Here is a 19,173-nt window from a genome sequence, read left to right on the forward strand (position 1 = left end):
ATTTTTGGTAGCCAGTGTATGTGGTACATATTAAGCCTCTATCTGGCTTAAATTTGTGATGGTCAAAAGGTATTTAAAAATCCCCGAAGGGGCACCTGGGTGACGCAGGCATTAAGCGTCTGCCTTCGGCTCAGGGCATGATCCTGGCGTTCAGGGATCGAGCCCCACATCAGGCTCTTCCACTGGGAGCCTGCTTCTTCCTCTCCCACTCCCCCTGCTTGTGTTCCCTTTCTCGCTGGCTGTCTCTCTCTGTCAAATAAATAAATAAAATCTTTAAAAAAAAAAAAAATCCCCGAAGGCACATAGATGATATACAGTGTTTTCTCCATTGGATCCGAATTCCAAGAAGAGTACAACTCTGGCATCAGCTCCAAGGCCTCCAGCTATTGATTACCAAAATCACTGAACCTTCAATATCCCCCAAACCAAAGGACTTTAAATCATAGAATTTGATATGAAATCTTGACATCACTGAATTCTCCGTCAAGATGTCAGTCCCCTCAGACTTGCTCACCGTCTGATTAGACACATAATTAACATAAATGTGACACTTACCTTCTATTTCTAGCCCTCTTATTGACCAGGTTCACACTCTGACCTTTTCCTTACCATAATTATAAATGTGTGTACACATATACAAAGTAGATGATTTTAGGTCTGTCACCCTATAAGTTCCATGAAGATGGGAACCTTTTCTTTTTTATCTTTATCCTAACATTTTCCAAAGAGCCCAAAATATAATAGATGTTCAGTAATGATTTACTGAATAAATGAATGGTAAAGTTGTATGAGAATAGAGAGGCAGACATAATTAGCTTAACCTATACAATCTAAGATATTGATCATAGAGAGAATGACTTTTGAGCTAAGTTTTGAAAGATGTTGGGAGGTAGCTAAATGACGTGGTAAAAGGATGCTCTCACTTTCTATTTTCTACTTTCTATTTTGAAAATTTCCAAATCTTTAGAAAAGTTATAACTATAGAACAGTTTTCAAATGAAAGCCCTTCACTTGGAATCACCGACTATTACTGTTTACTGTCTTTGCTCTCTCTCTCTCTCTCTGTGTGTACAAACACACGTATAAAAAATGTATATATATATTTTTTTTCAAAATCATTTTAGAGTAAGTTGCAGGCACTATGACCTTCTACTTCTAAATACTTCATCACATTTTTCCTAGAAACAGCACTCTTTTATACAACTATAATATTAACATCAAATTCCAGAAATTTAACATCAGTGCAATATTATTATCTAATGTTCAGTCCATATTTAAGTGTTTTCTGATCTACAGTCCAGTCCACACCTTGCATTTAGTTTTCATGTCTATTTAGGCTTCTATGTTCTGTAACAATTCCTCAGTCTGTCTTCATCTTTCATGATATTGACATTTTTGAAGAGTAGAAACCAGCTGTTTTATAGAAGATCCCTCAATTTGAGTTTTTTAAATTTTTCCCTCGTGATTGGATCCAAGTTTTTGACAGGAATGCATTAGAAGGTCTGTGGTATCACATTGTCCCATTATTGTGATATTAAATTTGATCATTTGATTAAGGTAGTGTTTCAGATTTGTCCACTATAAAAGTATCTTTCTTCCTCTTTGTCAATTAGCAAATAATCCATGAGGAGATACTTTAAGACCTGTAACTGTCCTGTTGCTCAACAAACTTCCACCCAGAAGCAACATGATTTAAATAAAATCACATAGAAGCTTTATCTCCTTTAAATCTTTGTGCCCAAAACTCTTTCCTCTGGCTCTTGGACTGAATTCTTAGCCTTTGGGTCTTAAACATATTATCTTTTCAGATAATCCTCCCTTGATTACACTGCATCTAAAATACATTCTCTGTAAATGTCTAGGTTTGTTTCTGAGAGCTCGTATCTACTAATAGGATTATTAGTTTTAAATAAAGGGCAGCAGTCTGTTCATTTTAGCTCTGAACTCTATCCTGAGCTCCGTATCAATACTTATATTTAATTTAGGAAACCTTGATACTATGTGATATATCCAAAATGGAACTTATTGGCTTCCTGTCAGTGACACTGCCTTTTATCAGTCTCTCAGATTTGAACCCTGGAATGATTCATGACTTTTTTCTCTATAGCCATTCAGTTGCCAGGATCCTATGTAGTACAGCCATTGCAGGCAACGGCTCTCGTGTTAACTACTTTCTATGCAGACTGCTGCCATTCTAATGGAAGCTTCCATTTATTCTACCCTAGTTTATATTCTTTTTCTCCCAACGTAGTCTTTTTTTGTTTTCAGGACATTGACATTTTTGAAGAATGCAAACTAGTTATTTTGTACAGTGTTGCTCAGTTTGGGTTTGGGGAAGAATACAACGTAAGCAATGCTGTATTCTTAGTAGATCATACCAGAAGGCACATGTGTCACTGCTGGTGACTTTACCTTTTGTAATTAGTAAATATCTATGGAGAGATAGTTGAGACTATGTAACTATCATGTTATTCCTCAGATTTCACCCATTAGAGCGTCCATTGATGACAGTTGCCAGAATCAGTTATAGTTAACATGGTTGTCAAATAATGATCCTTACTGTAATATAATCATGGTTTTAACTTTCTGAATGCATGAAATGTATTAAATAAATATTATAACACTTCATGTGTGGTTTATAGGACCGATTCTTTATTTCAGCCAGCAGTTTTGAGTTATGACTATAAACCTCTTAAGGACTTGACTGTGTAGGTGTATATATATGTAAAGTTTTTACTCTGGTATGTACATGAAAATTTTGAATTAGAATGAGTAGATAATTCTGATCGTTTATAATGATAAAAATAATGTATATAACTAGTTTGTTCTTATGTGTTCTTTAATACACTGGAAGATGAATTAAGTTTTTAGAATCTAAGTGTCCAGTGAATATAGACAAGATGTTAAGTAAAGAATGCCTAATACAAGGACGGCATGCCTGATGACAGTTTTGTGTGGGAAAGCATTTTTAGAAAGGAAATGTTAACAGCATTTTCTGGTGGGACGTGGAGGAACGGTGAGCTTGTCCATAAAGTTTTAACCCTGTAAGGTAGACCTCTTTGTGTTCTCCGTGCTAAGTCAGTGACATACATTTAGTAGACATTCTTGAAATACTTGTTGATGTCAACTTACAGTGATGGATGTCAACAGTATCAGACTAGAACTTTACCTGATTCCTTTACTTTCAGGTCCAGCTCGCTGGAACAAGTTTACAAGCTGCTGCTCAGTCTTTAAATGTACAGGTAAGCTGGGTCTTGCGGTTGTGGACCAGCTTTACTCTCTTACCGTATTTTTCTGATTTTTTATAATGAGCATGCAATAGTTTTATAATAGGAAATATTTAGAAGCAGTACCTTTTTTTATTACCTAATGTCATTAGGATCCAAATAATGATAATTGTTGACATTAATGAAAATCCAGTTCATATTATGCTGCTGTGAATGACAAAAGATGAACAAGGAAAGGGGACTTTCAGAGTTGGATATGTAAGTTTAGTAAACTGTTTCTAAGTTACACAGTGATAGCACATACCTAAACACAAAGCCAGATAATGTCTTAATGCCCTTTTGTTTCCGGATGTCTTCTTTTATTTGTCATTTTATAGTGTAGAGGAAAGAGCATTGGACTGAGATACAGAAGTCTTAGTTTTGCGTTCTTGCTCTGCCACTAACTAGCTGTGTGACCTTTGTCAAGTCATTTAACCTCCTGGGGTTCTTTTTCTCCTGCATTTATTTAAGTAGGGAAGTTTAGAAACTTGTCAAGGTTCCCCTCTGCTCTAAAATGCTATGATTCTCAGGTTTGTAACTGAACCTGTTACGGTCATTGACAGGCTTCATACAGTCAAAATTTTAAAAACAAAAGTTAGATCTGGCTACTTTGCTGATAAACCATACGGTAAAACATGAAAAGTTCAGGTATTATGCATTACTCCATAATTCAGTCGATCTGCTGCTTCCTTTCATTATGGTGTTTAGGTTACTAACAGTCAAGAGGGGAAAAACCGTATTCTAGAAGATTGATTTCAGTGTTGCTAATGCCCAAAGACCTTGGGTTGAGCATTCCATGAAACCCAGTGGAATATGGACCTAGTAACACATGGAAGCAAGAAGAGAGAAGAAAAGGAGATAATGTGACCTTCCTTTCTGAGGGAGAGGAGGCGGAAAATTGCCTCGGTTGCCATGGTAAACGTTCGTCCCTTAGAGAGATGTTGGCAAACAGGCTGTATCCCCAGCGCGGTGTGTTTACGGTCCTGCACTGTAATGATCTCTCCATGACTGGCAGAATTAATCAGAGCCTTTATGTTAATTAGCCTTGCTGCAGTCCCCAAAACAGGTGGTGGGAAATATGCAAATCTATGCAGCATTTTAATGCTCTGCATAACCAGTTTTAATTACCATAAAATTTCCTCTTAGTGTCCCTTTTAGGAGTGTGTTCTCTTTCCCTCTTGACTGCAGCATTTTTCCTCTAAATTTATGTGTTACTTGATGGGATATGCTAAATTTACGGTAATTTTAAATACTAGATGAAAAGTTCTATGGGTCAAGTAGCCAGTCTCTGAGATGCTAGATAAGGAAGTTTGAGGCTGACCGCCAAATACATCTCAGAATGTTGGGGTGGACAGTCTAATGTAGAGATGGATTGAGAAGGTGCTCTTCCCTGACTCCTTTTTACAAAGTTGGGGATTTGGGTTTCTAAACAATCCTCTTGGTTTGTGGAGGACCAAATTCTTTTTTCTTGCAGCTTTGCTGGCATGGGAACAAAAAGTCTACACCGAAAACTTGTGGATAATTTTTATATTTTATTTTTCTACTTTTATGTATTCCATTTTTGATCATTTCTTTCCTTTATAGTTCGAAAACAACAAATAATAAATGTGATTTTTAAAGGCAGAAAAGCCTAAAAACTTCCTGTGTTAAAATTGGGAAAATACAAAGATTAATAAGAAAGGAAAGGAATGAAACCAGAAAACTCATGACTAGATAAATGCATGTTGTAAATAATTCTTAAAATATGGAGTTATAAATTTTTTTAATCAATTATTTGATATCTCTTATTCCTTCCCACCACTGCCCACCCTCCTCAGTCTAAATCTAATGAAGAATCGGGGGATTCACAGCAGCCAAGCCAGCCTTCCCAGCAGCCTTCAGTGCAGGCAGCCATCCCCCAGACCCAGCTCATGCTGGCTGGAGGACAGATAACCGGGGTAAGTCTTCACTGAGAGAATTGTAACGAACTTAAATTTGTGTCACAACTGCCATTGGCCAATGCCTGGATTAGAACTGTTTGCTGTAGCCGACAGTGACATGGCTACGCCTGGCGCTATTGTCTTTAAGGAATTTTCTATACTGTAGGCAGCTCTGAAAAAGGAATTATCTTTGTCATAAGTTTTCAGGGTATCTTTTCTTACTTTTGCAGATGCTCTAGATAAACTAAAGACTTCTTTAAACTCGTGTTCCACCTGCTGCTTCGTCATGCGGTGGAGTCGTCCTGTGATTGAGACCATTACATTGATGAGATTGTAGTGAACAGTTGGGAGCTCCGGTATTGCTGCAGAGTAGAGGTTAAAGAAGGGATAGTACCCACAAAAGGAAAACATTTTCTTTAAGTTACTGTGTAATGTTCTCAAATGAAGCCTCTGGTCTCCTCTCCACACAGTTTGCTGTGTGGGCAAATTACTTCATCTCCCTGTGCCTCAGGGTTCCTTCAGTTAAATGGAGATGTCGTCCGTGTAAGATGCTAGCTCATGAGATTGTCGCCAAGATTAAGAGTAACAGTATTTGTGAAACTTAAAGAACCGTGCTTGGCACCTAACAGTCAATAAATGTCATTTACTTTTATTGGCAATAAATTGGCTCTTATGAATACATTAAGCTTTTAACTTTTCAGTTCTCTTTGCTCTAAGACACCAAAAATATTTCCCAGTGTTAAACATTTGTCTGTTAAGTTATTTTGTGGGTGGAAAGGCGAGGAGAGTGGTTAAGGAAGAGTTATTTGTTATTGTTCAGTTCACATCGCATCAACCCACACAATTTTTTATTTCCTTTATTTTAGTGAAGTATGTCTTGGTAGTGGAAAGGCTCTTTTAAGAATTGTTGAGAAACTATTTTAGAAATCCCCTCAATAGAGACAAACCATAAGAGACGCTTAACTGTAGGAAACAAACTGAGGGTTGCTGGAGGGGAGGTGGGGAGACGATGGGATAACTGGGTGGTGGGCATTAAGGAGGACATGTGATGTGATGAGCACTGGGTGTTATATGCAACTGATGAATCACTGACCTCTACCTCCGAAGCCAATATTACACTATATGTTAATTAATTGAATTTAAATAAAATTTAAATAAAAATTCCCTCAATAGATATTGTTTATGTATTATACAAAATATTTATAAGCAAATATGCCTTGATAGATATTAAGCTTTTGAACGGTTTGATTTTGATTCTTATGCCTCTAATGCGCAAATTGTATTGGACCCTTTTAGAAGAAGGGTTGTGCCACTAAGTGAATGCACTTAAGAATATATTCCAAGATGGGGCACCTGGCTGGCTCAGTCAGAAGAGCACATGAATCTTGATCTCAGGGTCATGAGTTCAAGCCCCATGTTGGGTGCAGAGATTACCCAAAAAAGAAAATGTTAAAAAAAAAAAAAAAAGATATTCTAGGGTTCCTTCGCGTCTGATCAGAACATGCCACCAAAAGGAAGCGTACTTATTACTTTGTGTTTGAAATAAGTTGCATTATGAAAGCCAATTTAAATCTGCTCTAAATACATTTCCTGTTTTACTGTTTGAGTTTGTTTTGGGTGATTAGTGTCTATAATAGTAAGAGACATTTGGGATTCCAGGTTCTTGTGGCTGGAGCTTCTGTTAAACCTGGGCAGTAGGATTCATTTGCATGTAAAGAGAGCGGCTGTCACCACCTGTTTCACCGAGATAATGTGTTGGAAAGAGGATGTAAAGTTGCAGAGACCCAGTGCTTTCAATAACAGAAATGACTGCATTAGGGAGGGGCTGTCGGGAGACTTGGAAAAGAAACAAATGGAGCTCATGGTCTTCAGTCATATCTTAGGACATAATGGAAATGATGGAATATGGCAGAGATTCATGCTAATGGGAAGCAGCTGGGCCTTATCAGTTCTTTCCGTGGTCAGATCCAGCATCCTTGTTCCTCATTCATCTGACTAATCACTTGCTGTTCTGTTGGGTGTAAATTTCTTTTCATATCCTGTCAGCATTGATTCTTTTTTTTCCTTGCTTACTAGTTAATTACTTTTTTGCCTGAACCCTGGGGCCCTGGACAAGCTTGAGTGATTGTTCAAGTCCAGAGCGAGGACCACCATTTTAATTTAAAAGCGCCACTAGTAATGGTAGCTTGACTGCTGCTGAACATTTCGGTCTCCTGCTAACCACGTGAAGTTGGGTAGCCAAGGTCTTAGACCACTTGAGTTACTTACGGCAGAGCGGTCGGCTTGCATTAGGGGCCCTTCTCCTTCCCAGCTTTCCGATCGTCTCTTGTGCTTGTGTTCAGCTTACCTTGACGCCAGCCCAGCAACAGTTACTCCTGCAGCAGGCCCAGGCCCAGGCCCAGCTGCTGGCCGCGGCCGTGCAGCAACATTCCGCCAGCCAACAGCATGGTGCTGCCGGGGCCACCATCTCAGCCTCCGCCGCCACGCCCATGACGCAGATCCCCCTGTCTCAGCCCATACAGATCGCACAGGTGAGTCGCTGTCGTGGCCGGGGCAGGAAGCTGAGACAGAAAATGGCAGGTTTTCTTTAGTACAGAATTCACTTTCTGAGTGTTAGTGTGGGCCCTGGAACCTGAGAAGCTCTACGTTGGGGACATCTGTGGGAGCCTGCCTTACCACTATACTAGAAATAATACATTTGTGTGCTTATTTGAGTTGATATTATAATAAACACATCACTGATTATTTGAATAACTGTTTATATTAAGTGACAATTCGTGAATAATTAGTTGGCATATTTTTGAAATAGGGGATTACTGTATTTATTATAATTAGCTAATTATGGCAGGCATGAGTTTGGTCGTGTGCTCTGCAGTGAACGTTGCCACATCACGTGTGAGCACGATGGCACGTCATCTCTGCTACACAGTGATGAACTCCATGCAGAACTGCCTCAGGATGTTGTTTGGTTTCAACGTTCACGTTTTAGGGCAAAATATCCAAGATAATAAAAAGTTATTTGAGAGACATAGATGGTACTACCAAGGAAGAAAGGTAAATGAAGTCCTTTATCTCAAGGAGAGGAAAAAAGTACAAGTAGTCCTATCAGTAAGTCATACAAAGAATTCTTATGAGTCTAGTGCTAGACGATGATCTTTATCCCCCTAGAGAAGACTCAGAAGTGAGGAAGTGGATTTACTGTGGTAGCTGGAGTTTGCCTAGACATTAAAAAAGAGCCAGTTAATATATGAGTAAAGAATAGATGTCAGACTGATTTTTATGACTATGATATACAAGCTTTATCAAGACAATGTTTAATTTTGGGGCGCCTGGGTGGCTCAGTCGTTAAGCCTCTGCCTTCGGCTCAGGGCGTGATCCCAGGGTCCTGGGATCAAGCCCCACATCAGGCTCCCTGCTCCACTGGGAAGCCTGCTTCTTCCTCTCCCACTCCCCCTGCTTGTGTTCCCTCTCTCGCTGGCTGTCTCTCTCTGTCAAATAAATAAATAAAATCTTTAAAAAAAAAAAAAAAGACAATGTTTAATTTTGGCCACTTTCATCACCAAATACATGTTTTTGGTGTGTAAGATTTGAGACCCTATGTTGATATTATTCTTTTTTTTTTTAAGATTTTATTTATTTATTTGAGAGAGAGCATGAGCAGGGGCAGGAGAGAGGGAGAAGCAGGGTCCCCACTGAGCAGGGAGTCAGATGCGGGGCTTGATCCCAAGACTCTGGGATCATGACCCGAGCCAAAGGCAGACGCTTAACCAACTGAGCCACCCATGCATCCCTGTCGACATTATTCTAATAAGATAATCTGCCTGGAAGCACATTGGAAATTATGAAATGCTGAACCAAGATAAGCAAGTTTAGTATGCTGTGGATTGGATTTTTACATGGATAACTATTTTTAGGTATTTTTACACTGATTTCTCAGTTGAGTTAGACTGGTGCCAAATTTAATGAATCAGTATAGATATTTTAATGATGCAAATTCACACAAAGCACTCTCAATTTTTACTTATGAGAAAGATCACTTAAATATTTAAAAACTCAACATATTCTATTTTTGCTTGATTTTGAAAACCCATATTGGTCCTTACATGTTAAAACACTCAACTGTAACCGTTTGTTCTGAGGGCATTTGAAGTAATTACTGGAAATGAGGTTTGGCGTAAGTCAGGACGCAGTCGATGCCCACAGAAACCCTAAGTCCTTACGGCCACTCCAGGTCTCTTCTTTGTTTTTTCTTCGTGAACATACCCAGGCACACCCTGTCCTGAAGCATGTAAGATAGTGACTGTCTTCAATTTGGACGGCACAGGTCTTCATCTGGGCCCCTCGGGAGTCAGGGAGTTTTGATTTCAGCATCTCCTACCTGTGTCTCCCTTCGGCTGTTCTAGGACTTGCAGCAGCTGCAGCAGCTCCAGCAGCAGAATCTCAACCTGCAGCAGTTCGTGCTGGTGCATCCGACCACCAACCTGCAGCCGGCGCAGTTCATCATCTCGCAGACGCCCCAGGGCCAGCAGGGTGAGCTCCTCCACACCTGCTCGCGGGGCCAGGGCGTCCCTTAGGGCACTCACACACCTGCTGCTGTCGTTTGGGCCTGGCGCTGTCCGTCAGCACGGTGTGATTACATTCACTTTCACTTTAAACTCAGTATGCACGTTAAGAAAAATATATATTTTGGGTCGCGCATAACCACATATTGAAGTCGTCCTTTACTGCCTTTTAGCCGTTAAATCGCTAGGGGTGAACCAACAGTTTGGCCAAAAATCTAAATGAAATCCTTCAACATAAATTACTTCTGGTATTTTGATAGTTTTTCTTGGGAATGTATTAAAAAACGTGGGCTGAGCATTAAAAACATATGTTTCTAACAATCATTTGTTTTAAAGTTTGAGAAGGACAAGGTATTATATTAGAAGTTGCAGGTTTTTGAGTTACTAAAAAAAAGTTCAAGGCCTTTTAGTGGTAAATATTGTTGTGTCGTTTCTGTATCAAACAGTGAAGTCAGTCATGTTTGTAAGGTTGGTTAAGGAGTCCGTGTAGAGAGATTGAGGCTATCAAGGCTTCACCCCGAGGAACATTAGTGGCTCTCTACCAATTCCACATTATTTCTGTCCTTTAGCCTTCTTCTTCTTGATGATTCATTCCAAAATCTTGCACTGTGTAAATACCTATTCCACTTAATGGATAGCCTGCTCCTTTCATGAACCAGACAGTTCTCTGGTCAAACATCTACTGACAGTTTCTGATGGATTCTGGTTGAGAAGGTGGGCTCTTTTTCGAGTTTCAAGCTGCTTCCATTTAGAGTACTTCTTCATTTTCATCCATTCCTTATGAAAATAAAGGATTGGCCAATCAGAGGCATCATCAGACATGGTATCAAACACATGCATCAGTTTTAGGTTAATGTTCCACGTCTTCCTGCCCAACTTGTATTTAACAAGATTGATTTAGGCAGATAAAACATGAAGAGTTTTAAGACTGATAAAACTACCAAGAGATCAGTTGGAAATTTTCACTTCGCTTTCTTATTCTTTATTTTGCCGTGTGTCAAAGTGATCTTTAGTGTTCCTGACACGACGTGTTTGTGTTTTACAGGTCTCCTGCAAGCGCAAAATCTTTTAACGCAACTACCTCAGCAAAGCCAAGCCAACCTCCTACAGTCGCAGCCAAGCATCACCCTCACCTCCCAGGTCAGTTTTCTCCCATTGAGGGTTGCTTTCTCTTACCTGATGTTTTGAGGGATTCTTGGACTTTGTTAAATTATAAAAACACAGCAAAACCCCATAATACCCTAATAAAAATAATCCAGATGGTTTTCACAAACTGATCAAAGATTCCAAATAGGATTGATCAGCTTGATAAAGCTACCAAATTGATGTAGCCTTGAAAATCTTCAAGGAGTTCCTATTTTCTTATATGTTTATAAAGGATAGCTTTATTAATGGCAAATGAGTAATGAGTCCTGGCTATTTGACCCTCCTCTCGTCTTCCCCAGCCCCTCCCCGTAGTTGGCGGTAGAGATTACCACTTGCATTAGAAACCTAGTGCCTCAGTTAAAACACATCATTGTCCTTTCTCAGAAAAGACATCCACTTTCTCAGAAATTGCAAAGAAGTTCTGATCTCTGTGTTTTCTTTCCTCTCGGCTTTAAGATGTTGCTTTAACTCATTTCCACTAGAGTTAAACTATATAAAATGCATATGTGTAGGCATCTTGACATTTAAGCTTTAGATCTAGTTTGCTTCTTAACCAGCTATGACTTTGAACATGTCATTTCACCTCATTTCTTCCTCTGTAAATTAGGTGATTAAACTGACTGATCCTGAATCCCTCTTCCAGCTCTGATTCTCTTTGTCTATAATCTTGGAAGTTATCATTAGCACATTGCCAGATTTGACAAAATTCAGCACCTGTTTATGATAAAAACTCTTGCAAACTAGGAATAGTTTTCAAACCTAGTAAAAGGCATCTACGAAAAAAACCAAAAAAACAAAAAACCCTACATCATACTTTCCCATTAAGATCAGGAGTAAGGCAAGTATGTCCACTGTTACCACTTATTCAGCATTGTACTGTAGGTCCCAGCAGTGCAATAACACAAGAAAAATAAATAAAGGACAAACAGATTAGAAAGGAAGATGTAAACCTGTCTTAATTGATTAACCATTGATATATAGATGGGCTATGAATCTAAATTGATTGATAAAGAAATACAGATAATAATTGACATGGGAAAATTTTTACTTTGAGTAATAAGAGAAATTCAAATTAAGGCAATAGTGAAGTACCATATACTCCTTCAGTTAACAAAACATTTTTTCATAACTGCTAGCACAAGCATGTGGAAGAGACTAGCATTTTATAGTGAGAACCAACATGATGTGTATCAAAAGCCATGAAGTTATTTATGGTGTACCCTTTATCCAGTTATAGAAAATCACTTCTGAATTTATCTCAGAGAACTAATTACAAAGGTGGGGAGAAGAATGATATGTACAAGGTTTTTCATTATGGTGTTAACGTAGTGGAAATGTAATGAAAAAAGTGTCTAGCAATGAAGAAATTGTTAAATTATGATAATATCACCTCAGTCAGCCTTTGAGAATGATAATTATGAAGCAGAGTATAAAATTATATATACTGTAATTACAGTGAAAGTTAAGAATGTAGATCCAGGGGAGGGAAGAACCTTTCGAGGTAATGAGTAAGCCTAGGGCATTGTGTATGGTGACTGTATATTCACGATTGTATACTTACTTCAAACTCATCAAGGTGCACGCATTAAATATACACGGCTTTGTGTTACGTCAGTCATACCGGAGTAAAAACGAAGTTTACTGTTTCAGTTTTGTACCCTATGGCCCCTTCCAGTGTCTTAATCATATCATAGGGGTCACTCTGATCTGTGAGGTGCATGCCTTGTTATTGAAGATTTGAAAATTACTTATAACTTGTGAGAGAAACATTTAGAGATTAAATAAACCTAGTGCCAACAAATTAAAAACAGGATAAAAAAGGAGAGAAATGTAGGTCTGTGGAAAGAAATACACAAGAAAGAAGCTATTAAGTTATTTAAACTGTAGGTGATTTACTTTCCCCTTAAAATTGTTTTCATCTTATTATTTTTATAATACCGTGTCATAAGTTGGAGATACGATAGTGATAAACAAGATAGATATGGTCCCTGCTGTTTTGAAACTTAGAGTTTAAGAGGCATATTTATGAAATAGATTCTTTAAAATAAAGTCTAACTTATTATATGTGCTCTGAACACATGTATCTTATGCATACATGTATTTGAAAACCCAAATACAGTGGGTTTCATTTTTGAGTATTTAAGCCTTTTTCACGGACCTGCATGTTTAACCGTAACGGTAATTCTAGTACACAGAATTTCCTGCTCTGCCCTCCTCCCTGAGCATGAGGTTGTACCTTCCACAGTGTTCTGTGGTCTTCATAGTTCTTGATGAATACAGCTGCTTCCTTAAGTTGTTCACTTGTGACACAGTCCAGTGTATCGTTTTGTGTGCTTATTCTCCTATCCTTCTGTTCCTCGTAACAGCCAGCAACCCCAACACGCACCATAGCCGCCACCCCAATTCAGACACTTCCACAGAGCCAGTCAACACCAAAGCGAATTGATACTCCCAGCTTGGAGGAGCCCAGTGACCTTGAGGAGCTTGAGCAGTTTGCCAAGACCTTCAAACAAAGACGAATCAAACTTGGATTCACTCAGGTAGGATGAACCCACCCTTGACTTAGCCTCGTCTCCTTGACTGGGTCCACGTCTGTGCTTTAGGCGTCCAGAGAAGCTTCTGAGGTGCAGTCAGTTCCTTGGCCTTGTTGTCGCCGAGTTTTAGACCGCAGCTCGTTCTCAGCCATCTTCTGCATTCATAAATTTAGAGTACTAATCATATATTCAATTATAAAATTTATGATTTAAAGTTAGGTTAAAATCTTCAAGATTTCTCTCAGAACACGGGCCTCTGAAATCATAAGTAGACCAATAAATGGTGAGAGTTGAAAAGATAATGTTTGGGGATACCGTAACTATAGTGAGGGTTTTATTTGTAGAATATCTGCTTCTCGGCCTTAGAGCTCTGTCTGTAAGTTTGAGACAGGAAAGATGGCAGGGGAAAAGTTTGACAGACTGGTTTAAAAACAGATTTTGGGGAGAGAGAAGGGGCCAGTGGAGACACACATACACACACACACACACACACACAAAATAAGTCCAAACTGCAAGTAATTAAACAAATAGGAATCTGTTATCTGTAAGGTCCAAATTAATCAAAATCCAAAGTAATTTTTTTTAATGTCACTTAGCAGAGGGCTTTTAATGTGAAATAAGTTTAATGGTTTAAACAGGCATCTGGGTATATAATAGCATTTTTGTTCCAAGCACAACCACTGATAATACTTTGATTGACCTGTCACGAATAATACTTTTAAAGCAGGGAAAGAATTAAACTGAGTAACATTTATGTAAAATGATATGAGATCATTAGATGAGAAATAGTTACTGGAGTAGAGATTGGATTGGGTGTTTTTATGGAATTAGGATGTAATTACCGTTTGAAGATGAAGCCACTACTGAAACACTATCCAGATTATTGTCAGTTGAAAGTAAAGTAATGCCCTACTGTGGTAGATCAGAAACCAGGGATGATATCCCCATTTTTTCCATTTTTAAGAACAGACTTTTATTCCATATATTTCTCTGGTAACTTACTTTTCCTCAAAGAAACTAATTACGTATTAGGAATATGAAAGGATTTTTTAAGTAGATATAATTTTAGAGAAAATACAGTTATCTTTGTGAAGAGTTTCACTTGTGAGGAAGCAAATTACAATTCGCAAAGCGTTCAGGACTTTGGAAACATCTCAGCGATCTAGCTTGTTCTTTAAAGAGAGCCGAAGCTACAGCTGATTGATAGGGGTAAGTTAAACCCGAATAAGTCTAAGGTTGGTAATTGAGCGGTGCTCCGGCTTCTAGGCTATTAGCACAGCGTACTCTTAGGTTCCCTAGGAGATCGTCGCCTCAGTGATATGCCAAGGATAGTAAGGCTTGTAAAAATCTTTAACTTTTACTCAAATAGTGTTTAGCCTTTCTGTGGCATTTGACCCAACATATTGCTAGTGTTGTTTCTCCTTCTCTTACTGTCTCTTTCTTTTATGTAAAGGAGCTTCCTTACGGTCTGGGGCTTTATGGTTTTATCCTACAATTTGGCATGACTCTTCCTTATTTATCAGAATGACTTTGACACACCAGGGGCTAAAATAATCTAAACAAATAAAGTGGCCCAGACATGAATATATGTGACAAACCAAGCATGTTTGTGCCTGAAATATAGTAGGCACTTAGTGAATATTTGTTGATTGAATGAAGATTTAATAAATGTATAGAGATATCGATATAGATAAACCTGTACCTACAGATATATTTGTATATAAATATAATGGATAGCCTTTATGCCCCGCTCACACTATCCTGGTTCTTTCAGTTTTACTATAATTGGAAGGAAGTCAATAAGCAGTCCATTTCTGTTCTTCTTAGAGATGTATATTCAGAGCTGTCAATGAAACTTTCTGTGATGGTGGGAACGTTCTGTATTTGTGCTGTGCGGAACAATAGCCACTATCCACACGTGGCTCCTGAGCACTTAAAAGACGGCTAGTGATGCTGGGAACTGAGTTTTTAACTTATTTGATTTGAATTACTTTAAGTTTAAATAACCACATCAATTCAAGTTCTGATATTCTCTATACCTCACTTTATCAGATAGTTTGAACATTTAAACCTATATCTCTGTTAAACTTTTTATCAGAAGTTGCTCACCAGTAAGAAAATGGAGGTTTCTTAATAATGTTTTTTCCTGGGATGCCTGGGTGTCTCAGTCGGTTAAGCATCTGCCTTCGGGGGCGCCTGGGTGGCACAGCGGTTAAGCGTCTGGCTTCGGCTCAGGGCGTGATCCCGGCGTTGTGGGATCGAGCCCCACATCAGGCTCTTCTGCTATGAGCCTGCTTCTTCCTCTCCCACTCCCCCTGCTTGTGTTCCCTCTCTCGCTGGCTGTCTCTATCTCTGTCGAATAAATAAATAAATTAAAAAAATCTTTAAAAAAAAAAAAAAGCATCTGCCTTCGGCTTAGGTCATGATCCCAGGGTCCATCTTGGCATTAGGCTCTCTGCCCGGCGGGGAGCCTGCTTCTCCCTTTCCTTCTCCCTCTGCCGCTCCACCTGCTTGTGCTTGCTCTCTCTGTGTGTCAAATAAATAAATAAAATCTTTAAGAGAAAAAGTTTTTTCCTTTCCTTAAAGACCACCTAATGCGGGTGCTAATAAATGATGTAGTATCTAAAAGAATGGATTGAGGGGGTGGGGGGAGCCAAAGGACTAGGATAATCCCAATTCAAAATAAGTGTTGCCACAATTGTTGGGAGTTGGCTGTTGCATAGTAGAATTGGCTGTGTAGTGTTTAGGGCTAGAAATGTTGCCTTTCTGTCCTGCCACTAAACTAATTGAAATGAGAGCACAAATCATTTAAACTCCGTGAGTTTCTATTGCCTGTATATAAAATAACTATTAAGATAGGGATTTTTAAGCTTTAACAAGAGAGATTCCGCCAGAAGAAAAGCACTGTATACATTTCAAAGGTTATAGGCTTATAAAGAAAGACATCTTTTGTAATATATTCAGGGTATCATTGTTCTATTGCTATAAGGTTACCAAGTTTCCAGTGCCCGTGAAGGTTTAACTAAGTGGGTCAAACCTCTCTACTGTGAATTTCTATCTCTATAATGGTTACAAAAGTAGTCTTTTAGGATACCTGTTTTTGTAACCAACTTTGAAATCCAAACTAAGGGTGGAAAATAGATTTTTTTCACTGCTTCCAGAAATACTTTACGGGGGGCAGGAGGGAGGGTGCAGGGAGAGTGAGGCATTATTTCTAAATTTTAAAGTGATTTATAGGAAGTTTGGCTAGTTCAGAGATACCTGAAGTTACCTAAACATTTACATCTATTAACCCTGTAGGTGATACAGGTAACTGCTTTTAAGGATTATTTAAATCATTGTGGTTGCATCTGTTAAGGGGCTTATGAAAATATCAGCAGTATCTTTTGAAACTTAGAAATATTTGATGTCTTGGTTATTACATGAGGGAGCAAGAAGAGACTCAAAATGGAGAGCATATGGGAGTTAAGAATTTTGTCATCATCAAGGCCTCACTGACATTCCTCGTTGAATGCTGTGCTCAGCTTAAGGCTGGGTGCTTTTGTGGGACTCAATAAATGGAATGATTGTCGAGTCTTTAGAACAGTTACTGGAGCAGCACCCTAGAGGGAAGGCTTTGGACATTAGTGAGACAAATCTCTTCTCTTCCTCTTCCCCCTTCTGCTCTGTATTACTGTGCAGGGCGATGTTGGGCTCGCGATGGGTAAACTGTATGGAAATGACTTCAGCCAAACTACCATCTCTCGCTTTGAAGCCTTGAACCTCAGCTTTAAGAACATGTGCAAGCTAAAGCCACTTTTGGAGAAGTGGCTAAATGATGCAGGTGAGTGCGTATATAAGGCACATCCTCACTGTCCAGTGGCATTTTACAGGGGAGTTGTTTACACTTGGGTTTATGTTTCCTACTGCGTTATTGCGACTTCAGAACATCGAAGCTCACTAATGTTGGGAGGATCAATATAAATTACGACTCCGTAAAGTAGAGAGTAATTCACTTAAATCTAGTAATTACAATGTACACAATGAGCAATAATTTTTAGCCTTGGAATATTTCTTGTATTTGAGCCAGGGTTAGGGGTAGTTGAAGGAAGAGGATAAGAAGTCATATGCATATAGAGACATTTGAAAAACAAATTTATAGGTTCTTCCTTGATGAATTATCATAAACTTACTATTGATCATATTTTTGCTTTTGTTATTAAAAAATGACCACATATTTCATACATAAAAAGCTGAGCTGCTAGTTTTAACTAGGTTTTTTGTACTGAGAGTTCCTTTTGAAAAATTTGGATTTTGAGTCACAGAATCATAGGCAGTGAGAGCTGTAAGGAACCACAGAGATCTCCTAGACTGTAGTTCTCATTATAGCTGGACACCAAAGTCAGGTCTCTGGAAAAGACAAACCTGTAATATCCACCCTGGGACAGTCTGCTTCCATAACTCTGGATGCAGCCTCAGTATCTGTAATCTTACTGAGTTCCACAGGTCAGAATATCTGATTTTACAAACACTGCAAAGAAACACAGAGATGTCTATGACATGACCAGGGTCATTAGACTATTAAATGACAGAACCTTGTTTAAACTTTAAAGAATTTATAGAAAGATCTATGGTATGAATGATGTTTTAATGTAGGTTATGAAAACCCTTCCATGCTTGCTTTTAAACTTAACATATTTCGGTCAGTTTTGTTGTTGTTAATAAACGTATAATATGCATGAATCATGCTCCACTAACTTGATTTCTGTGTTTTCTTCTTTCTTACAGAGAACCTCTCATCTGATTCAGGTCTCTCCAGCCCAAGTGCCCTGAATTCTCCAGGGCTGGGAATGGAAGGCTTGAACCGTAGGAGAAAGAAACGCACCAGCATAGAGACCAACATCCGTGTGGCCTTAGAGAAGAGTTTCTTGGAGGTTAGTTTTTACTTTTCATGGCCATGTGATTGTCTGTATAATATTAGGTGCTATCGATGATAAAAGACGGGCTTGCCGGCCTCAGTCCTTCTAGATGCTTCTGCTTCTAACATAGTGGAGAGCAATAGACAAAGCCAGTTAGTGAACATCGGGAACCGAACCAGAGCACGTCCGGGTTCAGGAGAGTGCAGGGTCACGTCCGTGTGAGCCCCAGTGTGACCAGAAGCAGAGGAAATGCACAAGCCAAGGCATCCAGGGAGGAAAAACCAGAGGTAGATCAGGCGACACGGTGTCTGTGTGCCTCCGATAGTGGTTTGGGACTAGAACACTGCAGGCCTTGGACGTCAGTACTTCAAGTTTGTTCCAACAGCTGTTTGGCCTCTTGTTTGTTTGTTTGTTTGTTTGTTATTGCCCCGGGAATATCACAGTCAGAGCTTCCAATAAAATTTTGACGTCTCTAATTTAAAAAAGGCTTGAGCACAGTGGAAGGAACATTGATTCAGGAATCTGTATCCATTTTACCACTCTTAGTAACTGTGTGATGGGTCAAGTGACTTGATTTCTTATGCTGAAGTCCCTTTATCTGTGAAATACCTGCCTTTCCTGCCCCAGAGGCTTATTGCCTACCTCACCGTCCTCGTCCTCGTAGAAGCACGTGCGTGAAGAACTGAGAAACTCGTAAATTCCTGCTAATATGTAAATTTATATTGATTATGAATTTTATTCAAGATTAATAGCCCTTAAGAAAAAAAAATATTCAAGAATAACTTATTCGGTGGCTCGGTGTTTAAGCTCCTGCCTTCGGCTCAGATCATGATCTCACGGTCCCAGGA

General features: G+C 39.0%; 1 protein-coding gene across 8 annotated transcripts in view; it reads left to right on the forward strand.

Annotated features, from left to right (window-relative positions):
• POU2F1 (POU class 2 homeobox 1) overlaps positions 1 to 19,173 on the forward strand; it is a 175,274-nt gene that overhangs the window by 126,227 nt on the left and 29,874 nt on the right. For all 8 annotated transcript variants that reach the window (XM_034666676.1, XM_034666674.1, XM_034666678.1 and 5 more), the window contains 8 exons: positions 3,189 to 3,242; positions 5,084 to 5,203; positions 7,528 to 7,716; positions 9,589 to 9,715; positions 10,793 to 10,887; positions 13,260 to 13,433; positions 17,109 to 17,250; positions 18,195 to 18,340. In XM_034666676.1, coding sequence (XP_034522567.1) covers positions 3,189 to 3,242; positions 5,084 to 5,203; positions 7,528 to 7,716; positions 9,589 to 9,715; positions 10,793 to 10,887; positions 13,260 to 13,433; positions 17,109 to 17,250; positions 18,195 to 18,340 — 1,047 coding nt within the window. The remainder of the gene's footprint in view (positions 1 to 3,188; positions 3,243 to 5,083; positions 5,204 to 7,527; positions 7,717 to 9,588; positions 9,716 to 10,792; positions 10,888 to 13,259; positions 13,434 to 17,108; positions 17,251 to 18,194; positions 18,341 to 19,173) is intronic.

Source organism: Ailuropoda melanoleuca, chromosome 8, assembly GCF_002007445.2.
Source record: "Ailuropoda melanoleuca isolate Jingjing chromosome 8, ASM200744v2, whole genome shotgun sequence".
NCBI lineage: Eukaryota > Metazoa > Chordata > Mammalia > Carnivora > Ursidae > Ailuropoda > Ailuropoda melanoleuca.